At 39.1% G+C, this 19,284-nt stretch overlaps 1 protein-coding gene across 4 annotated transcripts in view; it reads left to right on the forward strand.

Annotated features, from left to right (window-relative positions):
• LOC306654118 (endophilin-A3) overlaps nt 1-19,284 on the forward strand; it is a 578,788-nt gene that overhangs the window by 497,550 nt on the left and 61,954 nt on the right. For all 4 annotated transcript variants that reach the window (XM_079127387.1, XM_079127380.1, XM_079127379.1 and 1 more), the window contains one exon: nt 14,435-14,588. In XM_079127387.1, the coding sequence (XP_078983513.1) occupies nt 14,435-14,588 (154 nt within the window). The remainder of the gene's footprint in view (nt 1-14,434; nt 14,589-19,284) is intronic.

The following is a 19,284-nucleotide window of genomic DNA, read 5'->3' on the forward strand; positions in this document are numbered from 1 at the left end:
TGCCTTTGTGGAGAGACTCTTGTTGTTATGAATGCTTTATCTCCTTGCTGCACTAAGTGTGGCACAGGGACCAAGGGACATCAACTGGGAGATTAGAAGAAGGGAGGAATCTCTAATCCCACCCAGACCTCAACAATGAGAGTCTGCTTTTCAGTAAGATCCCCAGGTGTTTAATGCACATTATAGTTTGAGAAGCATTTTCCACTTGCCCTTCCTCCTTGAGTTACTGAGCTCTTAAACATGTTCAAGGTAGGAATGACTCTAGGCAATGACTTCTTAGACCAAGTGCTCCTAACCCAAGTGGGACAAGGCAAGAAAACAGAAGGACATGGGGACTAGGGAGAAGCCAGGCACCTTGTTTATGGGTGCAGCCTAGAACTAGTGCTGAGCTCTAAAACACCCAACTGTTTCTTTCTTTTCTTCTTTTCTCTAAGAAGTAATAAACTCTTCTCACTAGCCCTTGAGAGTGGAGATGGGTGGTGACATCATTGATTCCCTCTCCTGTCCATACTCTCAGCAAATAATTGGACCTGCGTTTGCCAGTTTTGTCATTAAAGTGACACCACATTGCACTCATACTTCGTGTCTTTCCTTTTGTTGGATTCTCCAAATCCCAGGTCAAGCTCTAAGCTACCCTCCTCTGTAAAGTCTTCCACTCCCTAAAATCATGCAGCATTCCCCACCTTAAACTCACAATGACCCTGCTTTTTATTGTATTTCAGTGAGTCACTACTTCCTGAGCAACCATATGGTCTTCCTATCTGGCCTATAATGTCCTTGAGGCCAGTGGCCATAAGATCGCTGACAGGTCCTTGGGCCCTACAGAGCTCTGAGTAAGAAAATATTTCCCTCAAGTGTCTTCGCAAAAACCAGGGAAAATGCAAAGTGGTGTTGAAGTGGTGATTTTTAGAAACTCTTGGGTCTACAGAGGAAAATCATTTAGTGGAAAGGTTTTTGCTGGGATAAACGAAGGAAGGAAACAAAAGAGGAGGTTATCCATGTGATATGCATTGAACCTGAGGCAGTCAGCTACTCAAGGCAAAGGGCAAGCTCTCATATGCCAGAAGGTCAGACCATGCAATTAAGACCCCTTCCTCATAGCCAAGATCACATCTCCAGGAAGCCCCTATCTGGAAGGAATAGGAAGTATGCACACTTCACAGAAAGGTGGGGTCAACTTTGGGACACTAGGAGACAGTTTTCAGAGGCAGATATAGTCAGACATACAATCTGTTGCAAGGCAGTCTGGATTTCCTCCTGGGTTCAGCTTTTTCTCTGTTGAAATTTCCTCTCATTTTGGAGTTGCTTTGTTTTGGCGGAGACTCTGGCACCAAATTGCCACCTTTCCCTAAAGCTTCCTGCCAAACTAATCCTTGTGCCATGGGATGGCTCACTTGGGGCAAGCCATCCATTCTGTGGTTCTGGATAAAACCCTTCCACATTGAAACGGGCCACTAATCCTGGACATGAAGAGACTGAGAAACCACACCACAATTTCCGTTCTTCACCATTTTGGGCCTGTTGACCTAAAACTGGAAGAGTCCTCTTTCCCCACACTAGCTCTATTCATGGTGTGTTCGAGCTTTGCCTATTCATTGGCTCATTAGTTTGCCATAGTTCCTTAGATCTGGACTGGGCAATTGGCAAAAAGGAATCTTCAGTTCTTATACAGCTTTTCAAGTTGTAAGAAAGAAGCATTGACTCATAAATGGCAATTCTCCTAAATGGTGAGTTTCTAGGATCCACATACCCCCTATATCCTGTTTGACAGACTCACACCTTTACTGAAATCCAATAGCCTTTTCTCATTTTTTATTCTCTGTACTTTGATGGAACATTTGACCATTTTGTCTACATTTGTCTTTCTCTTTCATGATGTTTCCAGGTATTTTTTCCCTGCATATTTGATTGCATCTTTTCTGTTGATTTGTCTTCTTCAATATGACCCTTCAATTTTCATTGCTGCATTTTTACTTTGTAGTTGATTCTGTGTCTTTACCTCTCCCATGACTTTTATAGGTAACTCTTCATCTCTAGAAGCAATATCTAACCTATCCAACGCCACATCTCCAGCTCTACATATTGAATATATCCCCATCATTGGAAAACCAAGGGACAACCTCTTCATCCCATCCCAACCAACTCCCTACCTTACTTCCTGTCTCTGCCAGTATAGCATCATCTTTCCAATACTTGGAATCATGTCTGACATTTCCACTTCCTGTGTTTAGTTACTTATCTGCAAACTCTTCAATTCTTGAAATGTATCTATATTTTAAATAAAAAAGGAAAGATCTTTATAAATGAGAAATTTTACAAAGAACATGTCCAAGACACATGAAGTTCCAAATATAGAATTCCAGCTTTCAATAGATTTATTAATTAGGACTCATGAAGATTATCTCATTTGGGGGGTCAATTTATACAAGCTTGTGAAAACCAATTATAATCTTTTGCCAACCTATGCTCCATGACATTGAGTTGGTAGCTTGAAATAATTGGAGTATTTATATCACAGAAATTGGCAAAACAACCAGGGCTCTTACCCTAAGACTCTTTTGTGAAACATTGACCTTGACAAATGCATAACAGAGTTTTATACACATACACACAGACACAGAGTTTTTGTCAGCTGTTTCATTGTGGTGACCAAAAGGCCTGACAAGAACAATTCAGAGGAAGGAAAACTTATTTTGGCTTATGGTTTCAGAGTTTCAGTCCACAGTTAACTGACCGCATAGCTCTGGCCCAAGGTGTGGCAGAACATCATGGCAGAAGAACATAGTGGAAAAAAGCAACTCATGGCAATGAGGAAGCAGAGAGAGAGAGCTACAGTTACCAGAGGCAAAATATAAATCTTAAAGGCATGCCCTCAGTGACCTACTTTCTGCAGCCACACCCTATCTGTCTACAGTTCCCACCCAGATTAATCCACTAATTAGATTACAATTCTTATAATTTTATCTTATAATTTTGCCTCTGAGTATTCTTGCATTGTCTTGTACATGATCTTCTGAGGGATACCTCATATCTAAACCATAACATTCCACCTGTGGCCCCCAAAAGCTCATGCCCATCTCACAATGCAACATACATTTAGTCCATTTTCAAGGGTCCCCATAATCTTACAGTTCAGCATTAATCAAAAGTCCAAGTTCAAAATATCTTGTGAAACTGAGACAAACTCATGGATATTTTCCACTACAAAGATCAAAAGCAAGTTTCATATATCCTATATATAATGACACAGAGTAAATGTTTCTATTCCAAATAGAAGGAGGCAAAAAAGGAAGTGATGGGGCCAAAACAAGACTGAAATCCAGACAAGTTCTATAGCTCCACATTTGGCATCTAGAGCATATGGCATTGTGAGGCTCTCTCCAAAGAGCTTGTGTAGCTCCACTTCTGTGGCTTTGCTGGTTGCAGTCCAAATGACCTCTCTCTTGGCTTCATGCTGCTTGATTCCTTGACAAATATCCCACATTACTTGTATGTCTTAATCTCAGGAGTCTACACTGCAACTTTGGCTTCCTTCTCACATCTTCATTACTCTCTCCAGAGCAGCCTGAAGGAAATCCAGCCCTGCTACACTTTGCCTTGCCTCCCAGGCCTTCCTTTGATCTTGGTGGAAGCCTCCATGATCCCTTAACTCCAGTATCCTGAATTCCTGCAGAACCAGCATCACATGGTTTATGCCAAGTCTGCCATTATCTCAAGCAATAGCCAAACTTCCTGGGACCACAACTACAGCATCCTCTGAGTGCCTGAGTGGTTCAGCACAGTGAAACAACTTCCTAGACCCCCCTCTGCAATTAGGGGGATCCCTGTGGTCCCTTCTCAAGGGAAATTTTGCTTTTATAGCCTTGAGCCTGAGATAGGTGTGGGTTTGCCATTCCTGGGATGCCCACAAGATGTTTCCTGTTGTCTCTGGGTAAAGTACTTATCATCTTTTTAGTGGCTATAATCTCTTAAACAACCACACTTTGCTTAGTCCCAGTTTTACTTGCACTGTTGTGGCCAAACTGCAAGTTTTTCAAATCTTTCTTCTGTGCTTTCTGCTCTCGATTATCACAGTAAACTTGGCTAAAAGCTGCCTGCAATATCCTTCCTGCTGCCTGAATGCTATACTGCCTGGAATATTCCTTTTCCAGATTAATCAGTTCTTCACCTTTAAATTCAGCCTCACAGAAATCTCAGGGCATGGGAAAAATGCAGACAAATTTTTTTGCCAAAATATAACATGAATGGCCTCTAGTCCAATTTCCAATAGAGTCCTCCTGTCTCTCTTTCCAGAGCCTAATCTTTACTGTCCACAGTTCTGTTGGCATTCTGATTTTCTGAACTCCCATCAGAATCAGTCATTAATCTCTACTTACAGCATTCTAAAGCTTGTCCAGTCCACGTCTTTGTACTTTTCTGAACTCCTCTTGCAAACCAGTTCACAGTGCTTCCGATCCACGTGGTCAAGTGAGTCATAGCAACAATTCCACACTTGTTACCAATTTGTATTAGCCAGCTTTTTCATCACTGTGACCAAAATAACTGACAAGACCAATTTAGAGGAAGGTTTTAGGGTTTCAGAGTTTCAGTACACAGTTAACTGACCCCATATCTCTGGGCCTGAGGTGAGGCAGAACATCATGGCAGAAGGACATGGTGGAGGAGAGCTACTCAGGACAGGTCATCCACAAAACAGAGAGCTTCACTCACCAGAGACAAAATATAAACCCTAAAGTCATGCCCCAAAGGCCTACTTCCTCTGGCCACACTCTACCTGCCTATGGTTACCACCCAGTTAATCCATATCAGTAGATTAATCCACTGATTAGGATACAGTTGTCATAATCTAATCCTTTGCCTCTGAATGTTCTTTCATTGTCTCAAACATAATCTTTGGGGGTCACCTCATATCTAAAGCATAACACACACACACACACACACACACACACACACACACACACACAGTGTTATTGATAAACAATTTTAGCTTATTAATGGTGCCTAGGATGGAAATGACCTCAACAAATTCTAATCTTTGAACTCTCTCTCTCTCTTTCTTTCTTTCTTTTTTTTTTTTTCTTTTTTTACAAAGTCTAAGAACCCTGACTTGGCTTCTCTAATACACTTTAAAATCTTCATCTACCTATTTAGTGTTTGGTGTGGCCAGGAGATATCAGATACCTGGATGTAGATCCACTCTATCAATTCTTGTCTTGTAGAGTTAATGTGGTCTTGATGTGAGGTCTTTGATCTAAAAGCATTAACTATTTTTTCAGATATTCCTCCATGAATAAAAAAAGTTCTAATTCTCTAGGTTTTTCTAAAATCTTCTTTTTACTTTTTTCTTATGTGGAATTAATTATGAGTTTCTTTTTATCACTATGTAGATAACCACTCTTCTACTTGAATAATGGTCTTTTTAGATTCAGTATGACAGTTACCCTTAAATTTTGACCTGTTCAAACTGCACCCAGTGCATTCAGTTATATGCCCTTCTGTTTGTTGCACTTATTTTAAATCTCATAACCCCCTGCCCCAACACAAGCAATCTGATTATTGTGATGGGCTGACAGACTTGGCTGCTTGGAAATGTTACAGGCCAGGATATATGGGCAATGACTAAACAGATCCATTGTGCTTCTGAGACTCCATGTTATGTAGGAAATGCTTCTCCCATGGGAGAACCCATGAATCCACCTCTGAACCCATCAACAATTGCTTAGCTTCCCCCATGGGAACACCCTGCCTCTGTACCCATCATCAGTTACTTAGCATGGCATGTTTAGCAATACAAAATGACAATTCTTATGTGATAAAAAATTGTTCTCTTTTGATTCCTACTTCTCCTAAACAATGCGCCATGTGAACAGTGATGTCAACAATGATTATGTGGATGTTAGTAAGCATTCTTTAGTTTGTACCTAGGTAAGGGTTGTGTTAACCCACTTCCCACTCCTCTAATGATTTTATCATGTTAGTTTGTAATTTCGAATCAGCAACAGACACTTGTGATTGATGTGATTTTTTGGTATAAGAACCCCTGCAACCCTATGATTGGGGCTGTTCTCCCAATAGCCATTTTGGGGGCATTGTGTGAGACAGTCAGCTGGCCGGCTTAATAAAGACTCTCAAATTTGGACTTCTCAGTGGTGATCAGTCTGTTCTTCAGTTGTGCCCTATAACAGTTACGCTTTATTTTCCTGACTAGATTGTAGCTGCCAGAGGGAAGGATCATCTTCATTTATCTGTATCCCACTTGCTGTTTGGCAAACTCTCATTGTCATAAAGAGATGAAAGCTTCTTCTAAACTGAATATTTCTATTCCTATTCCATAACCTTACATGCTCACAGTCATTTAAACAACAGACATTTATTGCACAGTGCTGTGCTGATTACCCCAGGCACTGGAATCAGAGACAATCAAGAATATTTCAATGAACTCACAGTTTAATGAGGCATGCAGTTGAAATAATGCTTATAATCATGTTAAAGAGCCTAATAAAGGTGTCCCAGGTACAGAACTATGAAACAATTGAGAGAAAACCTCTGTGTCTGCCTGGGTCCAAGGGAAGTATCGTAAAAGATGTAACTTTAGATTTGAATCTTAAGAAATGAGTGCAAACTGTGTGGAAGTGACATAAGGGTGGTCCAGGCCATGATGGCAGTTTATACAAAGGCACAGACTTGTGAGTTTACCAGTGGTATATGGTGTGGGAACAGGGTGCATTGAGGAAGTGGTGAAAGGAGAGATAGACTGGAGAGGTTGCAGCCAGATGGTGAAGGACTGTGGTATTTGTATCTATCCCTGTAGTCCTTGAGGGCATGATGAACGATGTTTGAATAAGGAAGTAAAGTGCAGGGTTTCAGATATATAATTCTGGCTGCACTATGGGCAGTGTATCATAGGAAGAAATTACTGGAGCTTGAGAAACCTTGTTATATGGAGACTGGAATAAAACCAATGAGAGATAATGAAGCCATTGGGAAAGAGAATAGTAGATAATTTTGAAAGGTATTCAGGAAATATAATTGATATATTTTGGTTATCAAATTGTTAGAAAATGAGCAAAAAGAAGGGCATCCCTCATTTCTGCCTTAGGAGGCTAATAGATGAGGTGGCATTAATTTCTTTTTTAAAATTAAAGAAGAAAAAGCATATCCAGATTGTGATTTGAAAAGGAGAGAAAATGGGTTTAGTTTAGATATACATGTAGTTTGAGAGTCTATAAAAGTATCAATCAGGAACTATAGCTCAGGAGAAATCTGCACTAAAGTTGTAACTATATAATTTTCAACATGGGAATGGTAGTTGAAGTCACAGAAGATGAGTACTCTGGTATCTAAAAGTGTATTATTGACAATAGTTCCTTTAAAAACTATTTAGGAGGTTTCCAGTGAAGAAATGCTAGGGTGGCAGCATGGTAGCTTAATGTTCTCAAAACCCTCATTAAAAAGCGAAACAAAAAAATAAAAATAATAATTAGGATTTCAGAAGGAAAAGGAGAAAAACACAGATAACTTTAATGAAAATGACAAAAGTGGGTAAGCCCAAACCACACACACAGTAACAGACACTAAAGAAACTACAAATTTAGCAGCTGAGAAGAGATTTTTAAAAAAATAACATGGAACACAGGAGTCAGTGATAATTACCAAGACAGGGTTTAATAGAACCCTGAGCAAGCAGACCTCAGACCAGTCAATTCAACTGAGAGAAGATTCCGGGTCCAGTGTGTAACTAAGGGCGAGGGTGATCATGCAGACTCGCTCAGGGATGTCCTAAGAAGACTGAGAGTTCCAGAACATCTCTCATATCTAATGTCTTCAGAATGCCCAACAAAAGTTGTCAGAATTATTATCTGAGTTGAGAAGGGACATGTGGAGAAAAGGAAAGAGGATGTTTAGTTCCTTGGGAGTGCCTGAGTCCAGAGAGTACAAACTTCAGAACTGTGGCCAGATTGCTAAATGTTTCCTTTTAACACCAGAGGTCAGAGGAAGGAACCAGGAACAGTGAAGATAATTACCCCGAAACACTCTACCACATACACTCCCCTTTCCTAAAAGCACAGAGAGCAATCTATTTAGTTTCTATAGTACCTCCAACAAACCCCATACCAAAAAAATATAAAAATAAAAATTACTGTAAGTAACACACCACCTTGAAACAGGTAAAAATGTAACTTAATGCTACAAAAGGAGCTCAAAGAAACTAAGAAAACCACAGAAACAAATAAAAAACAGAAAACCTAAGAAATGAGATAAATAAATAACAAGGAAATGTGAAAAGATAGCTGACAGGGTTTAGGAAAGAATTAGAAATCTAGGGGGAATTTTTGAGATGTAGACTAAACTAGAAGGAACCCCAGAATAACTAGATGCAGAAATTCGTAAAGAGGGCAACCAAACAAAGGTGGGCAGTGAAAAGACTCAAAAAGAAATGAAAAGGATTCAAGTAAAAATGACAGATATAAAAAATAGGGACAGAAATTCCAGTGAATACAAAGTCTCAGGAAAAGAAAGCCACCAAAACAGTATAACAGAACAAAACTATAAAGAAAAGACTTGAAATGCTATGTTGCCCTGTATACCTAGGAAAATTGACCCAGAGTTGTCAGTACCAAGACACATTTTTCTAAACTGACTTGACTATTAAGATAAAGAGAAACATATTTGTGCATTTGGACAAAAAGAATCAAGTCATTTATTAGGTTAAAAAAATATCATAATGGCATCAGATTTCCTTGTTTATTTATTTTTATTTTTTATTTTTTTGTGGTACCAGGACCAATTAACCAAAGAGCCACAAACATCCCCAGCTCTTGTTATTTTTTATTTTGAGACAGAGTCTCACTAAATTGCTTAGGGCCTTACCAGTTTTGAACTTGCAGTCCTCCTACCTCAGCCTCCCAAGCTGCAGGGATCATAGGCATGTGCTACCATACCTGACTTGGCATCACTTTACAATACTTCCCTGTACAATGGAGCAACATAATTAATATACTGAAGAAAAGAAAATGGGAGCCCTGGATTTTATCCTGCCACAATAAACTTAAAATTTAAAGGCTATAGAAAAAGAGTTGCAATGATATGATATATGTTGTTCCTATATGCTCCTCCTGCAGAATCTACTAAATCTCTCCAGTGAACCCATAGAAGATTTGCCACAAAGTTGCTGTTTGGTGAATGATAATTAAGTCACTAATATTTTTTCTCTCTCTCTCACTGTCTCTCTCTTCCTCTGTCTCTCTCTCTCTTCTGACACACACACACACACACACACACACACACACACACACACACAATTTGTGAACATTCTCTAACGGCACTCCTAATTTGTACTTAACAAATATGGAGTCACATATGAGCACCACCCAGAAAAGGGATTTACAAATGATCCTACTAGCATTTATGATGGGGAAGAAATGTCAAACATGTATCATTGGAAATATCTTATAGGTAATGTTTGAACAAAAATGGCTCAGTTTACTGTTTAATAAAAAATTTTTAATAAAAAGTTTTATTATATGGCAAACTCTTGGCTGATCATTTGACTTAAGAAAAATAAGTCATTTGGTAAATCGTAATTTTAAACTACCTGTTCAAAAAGCCTATGAAAAGCTTCTCTCTGTACTGAAAAATAATAATAATCAGGGTTTTCTGTTAAACATGACAATAAGGCATTTTTAAAAATTCCTTTTGCTTCCTTTGAAGCCCTACAAAAAACCCACAAAGTGAATGAAAAAGAGGAAACACTCTGTCTTCAGTGAACAATGAAATGGCTATAATCCCAAACTATAAATCATGAAACACAACTGCCAAAGACCATAAAATCTGGACCAAAATGAGAGGGAAGTTTGAGAGCTGACAAATATTTTCTTGGACTCTGAGCAGGATATAGATTTCCCTAGGAGTAAGTATGGCTGTCCTGAAAGGTCTGTTCAATAGTTCTCTGATTAGGGGGACTACTAGATCAAGGACCATGAACTGCCCCTGAAACACAGAGAATGTCCCTGCAGAACTGTGGTGGGAGATGGCGCTGCAGGAGAAACCACATTGTATACCTCCTCACAGGGGAAGGGTGCCAGATATGAAGTAGCATGAAGGCAGGACAGGCAGTCTTACCCAGTGATTACATAGTGAACCACTTATTTAAAAAGCTCTTCTCTTAGTCATGCCAACCATTCAAATGCCAAAATCTGAAGAGAGTTGTGGACAAAAGAGATAAGAGATTTGGTGACAGAGTATTGAAGACAGCAAACTGCCCTGCCTCACTCACATTACTCACAAATAGCCAGTTGCATTCAGAGCCCTGGCATGCACTTCAAAATGAGATGTTAGATGGAAGTAGAAGGAAGTAGTTGAGGTGGGGGAAAAGGAACCTAAAGCAAGAGTCACACAGGCAACATAACAAAGGTATTTACCAGAGAATAGTTCCAACAGATGGGTTCCTTACTCCTGAAGAAGCAATAGTGTTCTAGCAGGAAAGTGTCTTAAAGGTGAGGTTTGAGGGATTTTGTTTGTTTGTTTTTAAGATTATAAGATAGCAGGAAATAAAAAGATAACTGGAACAGTCAGGAAAAAAACAAAAGCAAAAATTGAAACTAGCAGACAAAAAATTACATTATAAGCAACTATAGCATCACATAAAACAATTGAAAACAATGTTGCACAGGCTGGAGTACATCATATAACATGATATGGAAAAGAGCAAAGATTGGTTGTTAGAGGCAATGATGGGTATGGAATGCAGACATATGCATAACTGGTATTTGTTGAGAACAACAAAACAAATGGAACAGAAAAATATTCAAAGATAACTTAAGGGGAACTGACTTCCTTTAGTGAAGACTTTTGTCAGGAAGTCATAAAGGCACATCATGTGCCAGAAAATACAACCCTCTGAGACAGCCTGCATAAGGTGCTGAACTTTATGGATAAAGAATTTATCCACAGGTCTCCGAGCATGGAAGGGTAAACAAATCAACCACAGAAATTTCCTACTGGCCCTCACTTGTTCTGCATTTGTCAATGTAAGACAGTGGAGCAGGATCTAAGGGAAAGAAAGCATGACCCAGAAGGTTCTCTTCATCCAGGTTGCTCTTTATGTAGAAAGACAGTCAAGGAACATCACGCTGATAAGCCCCTCTTGAAAACTCTGTAGGACCAAGAAGAAACACAAAGATGATTCAAAATAGAAAATCCAGGAATGTTTTGACCCTGGTAAAAATTGATGAGAAATGAGTGATGAAATCATTTAAGTGTGGAATTAAAACTTATCAATTAGCAATCACTATACAGAACAGAATGTAAGTTGCAGAAATCTTGCCATTATCTAAATGATACAATGTAAACTAATTAGGAATTTGGAGAGGAGAGGTGCTTAATTCCTCTCTCTTCATAGTAGAAGATCCCTAAGATACTCTCTGAAGTCAAAATATGTCATTAAAATTAACTATCCAAATCGCTTGTTGGGTTTGTTAATCTTCTTCCTTCACCTTGGATGTTCTTTGGGGAATTAACTATAGTAGAAAAAGTCAGACATTCAGCAAATCCTTTACTTTTACTTTAGTTTTTTCTTAGTATACTTAATAAAAATCACATTAAATTTTCAAATTAAAATTACATGTATACACAGTGATTATCAAGTATTAATGCTATTTTATATATAGCCATTTGGGTGATTCCTTAAAATATTAGCCATCTTTGTGGCTACAACTTAAATGCCTGAGGCAATGAATTTATGAAGAGTAAAATTTATTTAGCCAGATTTTGAAGGTTCAAATGTATGGCAACCTGCATCAGCTTGGTTCTGGTGAGACTGGTAAATAACAGTGGTGGGAGCAAGTGTCACACTTCTCAAGTCAGGAAGAAGAGGGTGGGGATGTGTGGGGTCCTACAATCCTTGTCAAAGGCATACCCCCAGTGATCTAAGGCTCTCCCACTGGTTCCCAGCTCTTAAAGATACATGGCACCTCCCAACAGCCTTTACATATGAACCTGGGGAGGCACTCAAATTACAGCCAAACCGTAGTACTTTCCTTTTGATACATTTTTAAAGTTTATTAATTCAATTTTTAACTGATAACTAAAAACAAAAAAATATATCTATTAATGGGGTTCCATGTGATGTTTGCATGGAATGCACTGTATAATGTTTAAGTCAGGTTCAACATACATATCCCCTCAAATATATATCTTTTTTGTGTATGTGTCGGGTGGGTATTGAACTCCAGATGCTCTAACGCTGAGATATTTCCCCAGTTGTTTTTATTTTTTATTTTGAGGCAGGGCCTCCCTAAATTGCTGAGAATCTCACTAAGTTTCTTAGCCTTGATCCTCCTGCCTCAGCCTTCCAAGTTGCTGGGATCATAGGCATGTGCCACTGTGCCTGGCTGTTTATCATTTCTTTGTGGTGAAAACATTAAAATACTTTTTCTCTAGCTTTTTGAAATATGAAATACTTTATTTTTATCTATACTCATCTTACTGTGCAATAGCACACTAGAACTTCTTGTTTCTAACTGTAACTTAGTACCCATTGATTAGTCTTTCCCCATCTCTCCTGCCCCACCTCTAACACTCCCCAGGCTGCTGTAACCACCATTCTATTCTCAACTTCTATGGGATAAACTTTGTTCTCTTCCACATATGAAAGATTGTTTGGTACTTGTCTTTCTTATTTCAGTTAACATAATGATCTTTATTTCTATCCATGTTGTCACAAATGACAGGATTTCATCCTTTTTATGAATGAATAAAATTCCATTGCAGGCGCATTCTCTTTATCCATTCATCTGCTGGTGGGCACTTAGGTTGTTTCCTTCTCTTGGCTCCTGTGAATAGTGCTACAGTAAACATTGCAAGTGCAGAAGTCTCTTTGACATATGGATTTAATTTTCTTTGGATAAATACCCAGTAGTGGGATTGCTGGATCATGGGGTCATTCTTTTAATTTTTTAGAGGAACCTCCATACTGTTTTCCATGATGGCTGTTCCTAACAACAGTGTAGAAAGGTTCCCTTTTCTCCACATCCTTGCTTGCACTTGTTATCTTTTGTCTTTTTGATAATGACTGTTCTTACTTGAGTGAGGTGATTTTTGTGTGTGTGGTTTTGACTTAAATTCCCTGATGATTTGTGATGTTAAGCTTTTTTTCATATATCCATTAACCATTTGTATGTCTTCTTTTGAGAAATACTATTTACATTTATTGCCCCTTATTAAATATTTTGAATTTTAGTATTGTGATACCTCCTACATTCTTCTTTTTGCTTAAGATTGCTTTGGCAATTAACTATTAACTATTATCAAAAAGAGGATTTTAGTGGCATCATACAAAATTTAGGAATGATTTTTCTAGTTCTGTGAAAAATATTGTTGCTATTTAGTTAGGGAGAGCATTGAATCTAGCTCTCTTTGGGTAGTATGGACATTTTAACAATATTGATTCTTTTAATCCATTAAATGTGGGCTATCTTTCCATTGTTTTTGTGTGTCTACCTCAATATCTTCAATGTATTATAGTTTTCATTTAGAGTCTTTTACCTCTTTGGTTAAATTTATTCCTGGATACATTTTTGTAGCTCTTACAAATGTTGCTCCCTTGATTTCTATTTCAGATAGTTTGCTATTGGTGTAGAGCAATAATATTAATTTTTGGTTGTGGATTTTATACTCCACAACAATGTTCAATTCATTTATTAGTTCTGGTAGTTTTGGTGGAGTCTGTGGGATTTTCTACATATAAAATTACATTGGCAAACAGTAACAGTTTGACTTCTTTTCCAGTTCAGATGGCCTTTATTTCTTTCTCTTGCTTGATTGCTCTGGCTAGGTCAGAATGAGTGAATCCTGATTTTACATATGTAATTATAATACACAAATTAAAATATTACTCATAATAGAAGGAAGTAAAGTAAAAGCAGATCAAGTGGAGGGAAGAGAAGAGGGAAAGGAAAGGAAAGGTACTGGGGGATGAGATAGATTGAATTATATTATATGCATATGTGAATATGGCATAATGAATCCAACTATTATGTATAATAATAATACACCAGTAAAAATTAATCAATTAAAGTTATTTTACAATATAAGCAGTTAAAAATAAATTGGATATCAATTACAATGCCAAAAACCAAACTCTACAAAAATAAACTACTGCAAATTAATTACTAATCTCCAAAAGAAAGGGAGCAAAGAAAGAAAGGGAGGAAGAGAGAAAGAAGGAAAAAGAAAAGGATTAGAAGAGGAAGTGTGGGAAGAAGTCCAAAGGAGAAAGAAACTCCACATCATAGAGACATTTAGGCTTGGAGGCTTGCTTATTGGTACATCCATACTTCCAAGTTTCCTCTCCTTTCCCCATCCGAGCCCTTACTATTGTCGGTGGGCTTGCCTGCTCATGTTCTGCGTGACGGTTGCTTAACTCTCCTTGCAGTGCTCTGTCACTTGTGGTGTTGGACTCCAGAGAAGAAAGCAGATGTGTCAGAGACTGACTGCCAGAGGCCGGCGTGTTCCTCTCAGCGAGGTGCTGTGCAGGGACATACCAGGGCTCCCCCTTGTAAGATCCTGCCAGATGCCTGCATGCCGCAGTAAGTATTGTAAAGGCCGTGCTTCACCAGGATGCACTGATTCTGCTCATTCTGTCCCAAGGCCTTTGTTTTCCACACATCAGCATATTTCTAATCTGTGCGTAAAGCAGATTAAAATGAATTTAAGACTTATTTTCAGCAGCAAATGGTTGAATGTGGAAGATCATGATACAATTCCGAGAAAAGTTGGTTTTAAAAAATTAGCACCTACTTAGCAAATGCATCTTTGAGGCTTCTCAACTTAGATTTATATTCTCCATGTCACTGTGATTTCTTCCACTTAGATTCAGGAGTGTGCCGTGTGGAAGTTAAACTGATAAACTTCCTAGCTGACCTTGCCAGTAATGTTTTTGTATCTGTCCCCTTAAAAGGAAAAGAGCTGAATATTTTTAAATATTAAAGTATTTTTCTTCTGTATAATCTGAAACCAGCAAGAATGAAAACATAAAGTACTTTTGGTTGAAAAAAATGGCAGTTTGGCTACCTTTTCAATTCATTATAAATAATAAGCTTACTATGAAGAGTTAATACAATGGCCTCATTCTATTCAAAGCTATATGTGTTTTCAGTGTACATGCAAGGATGCATTTTTTTTAATATTTATTCACAGAGATATATGTTTCCTGTAAGAGGGTCATAGCAGATGAATTCAGAGCTTCCACTAAAACAATTGAAAATTAGGCAGCAGAGAGGTGGTAGGGATGTAGGGAATAGGGACATTGTGAATAACAATTTGTGGATCTATTTCTTGCTTTGCTTTTTCATTATCTTTAATTACTCCCCTGCAAAATAACATTCATTACCTTGGGTACCCTCCTGAAATTGGTTATGGTTAGAAAAAAAAATCTGGAGTGAACTATTCTTATTTTAATGTTGCTTGTGAGGGGGTTGTGTGTGTCTGCATATGTACACATGTGTGTGTATTAACTTTTCTGGAGAAACTCACAAAATAAAATAATAAAAACTTTAAGTTAATTAACAATAATAGCATTTATGAAGCACTTACCATGGGGAATTCCTTGAATTCGTTATCTCATTTAGTTTCCCCAGCAATGCTGTGAGACAGATGTTACCCCATTTAGAGACAAGGAATTCAAGACTTGGGGAAGGTATGAGAGTTGCCCAAGGCCCATTGGCTGGCAGTTGGCCCCTTTGGCCTGTTTGACCACAAGTCTGTCTGATTCCTGAGCCTATGCTTTTCACTTCCTTTCTCTGCTGATTCATGGACAGCACTAACATTTTTCCCCCTGGAAATCTTTTGAGAACAGATTTTCAAAATCTTGAGATTCTAAGTTTAAAGTCTCCTGGAATTCAGGAATGTCTGTGGCAAATGGCACCATGTCATGCTTTGTTTGAGCAGCTTATCTATCTGATTTTTTTCCTATCTAATTATTATTAATTGTGGATGGTTCTATAACATTGTCATTAGATTCTAAGCTATCTTAGAAGAAAGTGAAATGAAAGTCACACTGGCAGTTTCCTCTAAAATAATAACAGAAAAATGTGGGAATACATTGTGGCTATGAGGTCATACAATGTGGTACAGAATGAAATTATAAACTATTATGGTGCACAATGGTGGGCAAAGGAAAATTACAAATTTTAGGGAGGAAAAGGAAAAAAGACAGTTATATTTTTTCTTTACCTCACCCTATTCTCTAGCCTGCCAGACATGGAGGGCATGGAAGCAAACAAGAGACAGGAATGCATGCTCCCTGCAAGAGCCATGTCACCCTGAGCTGGACCTGCAGATCAGCTGCAGCCTGGCCTCAGTCTATCACCTTTCATCCACGGCCCTTGCTTTGATGGGTTCTCCCTTTGTGCTCCTGTAGAGCATCTTCTTCTCCCTACATTTGTATCACAGAACCAAGTGATGAACTTGGCATTCTCCTAACCTCCCTACCCCAGCTGTCTCTACACCATTTCTGCACTGTCCTTGTGTACTTAGTCTTGGATTGCCCTCATAGACCTTCTGAGGCAACATTATAGACCAGCAAGATACCCACTACCTTGCTCTAGGACACACTACCAAGTACTATCTTCCACTCCAACATTTGCCAACATACAGAACAACCAACACCCATGTGCCCATGATGACCTTCCTAACACCTGCTATCCCAATTACACAGCCTCATCTGCTGTGTGAACCCCATTACTATCTTCATTTCAGGTACTTGAAAGAATAATAATAGAATAATAACACTTGTAGTGTTCAATTTTTAAATTTTAAAATCATTACTACTGGTTTGTAGGGTCCTTGAGTTGTGATGAAGAAGAATTCTTATTTTTCCCCACAGTGCTGAGATCAGGATAATTGCCAGAGGAGGGACATCCAAGCATGCAGTATGTGATTGGAATATCAAGAATGTATGCCTTAGCCTCTTCCTGGGGTTATCTCAAACCCAGTCTCTTGCTTCCAGTTCTCCATCTCTCTCCTTATACCAGCCCTCAGTCTGCCTCTTGAGCTCTCCCAGCCTCATGCCTACACCTGAACCTTACAGTGTAGTATGCTTCCCCTGCTGCTGCTCCCCCCTGTACTTGTCAGTTTGGCTGTTTCCAGTAATGCAAATCCCTGCCTGACATCCTGCAGCTCTTGAAAACTAAGCCAGTTCCAGGATCCCCTCACCAATACCCATCTTGAGCTTGTATCACCTCCTGTAGAATCCAAAGGCATACATGTTACTTTTTCTTTTAAATACACAACTGTTCACTTATTCATTCAACAAACAGAATGTAGTGGCAGGAAACAATTTCATAAAGTAGGAAACCTTGAGGGTACTTCTGAAAGATAAGTATCCATTCATCAGGGAAGGGTACAACAGGATTTTGAAAAAGAGAGCAATGTGGACAAAGGTAAAAGGTATCAAATGAAATGGTAACTGTGGGAGAACTGAAGCAATCCCATAGGACTAGAACTTAGGTGAGTAATAACAAAAGAGACCTTGAGCTCCACACTGAGTCATTCAGATTTTAATGATCAGTTCATCTACTCTGGCAGCTATAAAGACATTGAATAAATATGAAACTGCAGGCAGGGAGTCTAGTTCAGGGAATATCGCATATCTAGGTAAGAGGTCATGAGAGTAGGAGCAAAGAGGATGAAATCTAACAATGGCTCAGATATATAATCCAAGTTCTTGATGTCTGACTAGAGTTAGGAACTGAAGGACAGGGATAGTAGTGGGTTTGTAAATGTTTAAAACCAGCTTTGGAGTGGGATCATGATAAGGCAAAAGTAGCTATCATTGGTTTGCCAATTTCTGTTGTGTAAATGCTGCTACCATTGCCAGTTGCCATCCACTAGTGTGACATTATTGAGTACAGAGTTGGGAATCGATGCTAGCAATCCCACTGACTTATGAGTGAATTTAAATGGTTTGCAGTTTCTGGCTTAAGGAAATTGGCAGGAGCTGATGCCGTTAACTTAGGGAGTAGAAAGTAGAGGATCATTGGGATAGGGGAACAGATGGTGTTTAGATTATAATATTTAATTAATTATTTATTTTTTTTTTGTGGTGCTGGGGGATCAAACCCAGGACCTCAGCACCTAAGGAAACTGTGCTGAGCTCTATCCCCTGCCCAGATTATAATATTTGAAACTTTTATCAGGAAGAGATTTCTAGTAGGCAGTAGACAAATAGGTCTGAAGCTCCAGAGATTGGTCTAAGATAGACAGATTAACTTGAGAGTCATTAACCTAAAGGAATTATTTAAAGTTACAAAATCATCCAAGAAAAACTATAGGGCAAGAAGAGAAAAATAGCCAAGCACTTGCACCCAAGGAATAGAAACATCCAGTAGGATACTGGCAATTAACAGGGTCAGAAGGAACCAGAAAGGTTTAAAATCTTAGGAAGGAGAGACCTCTTCAGGAAGGGAGTGATTGTGGTACCATGTACTCTAGGCTGAACAAATAAGAACATGGAGGGGAGGGCAGTGGATTTATCACTAAGAGGCCATGGGTGGTCTTTCCCAGAGGGTTTTAGTGCAGTGCTGGGAACAGAAGCCAGACAGCATTTAGTTGAAAAGGGCAATAGAAACAAGTAAGTGAAAGCCATTCTTTCAGGATGATCTGGGATTTACTATAGCCATGGGGCTTGGGGCCTTCATAACTCTTTTAACAAGTCCCACCCACAGTATCCCTTGCAGACTCCACTCAGCTCCCTGTGTTCCTACACTCCGAGAAGCCTAAAAAGATTCCAGAAAAACTCCCAGGTTTTTTATACAGCTTCAAATAAGCTTGATGGATCTTCACTCCCAGTGGAAGGAAAGGGAACCAGCACCAACCCAGCAGCCAGACTGAGGGCTGGATTCTGAGGGGTTGGAGTTCCAGCAGGGTAATAGGAAGGCTTGCTTAGAGGCTGGGTCACAGCCAAAGCCCATTAGGGAGTGGCAGGAGTCAAATGCTGGCGAGACCAAGTGTAAATATCCAGCCCAGATGGCTTGGGGCAGAAGCCTGGCTTGGCACCAAGCCTCAGAGTCATGGCAAAGATACCCTTGGAGTGAAGGCAGGACAGACAAGCAAGGAGGTGAGGCAACTCCTGTGAAGAGCCCCAGGCACCTAGAGCTGGCCTTTGTGGCATGGTGGCACAGATTCAAAAGGAGGACATAGAGAAGAAAGAGCTTTTTCATTTTCTAGAAAAGACAAAAATGTGGCATTTCTCAGATCCAGCACAGTGGAAAGGTGGAGGGATGG

The sequence above is a fragment of the Sciurus vulgaris genome (assembly GCF_902686455.1).
Source record: "Sciurus vulgaris genome assembly, chromosome: 2".
Classification (NCBI taxonomy): domain Eukaryota; kingdom Metazoa; phylum Chordata; class Mammalia; order Rodentia; family Sciuridae; genus Sciurus; species Sciurus vulgaris.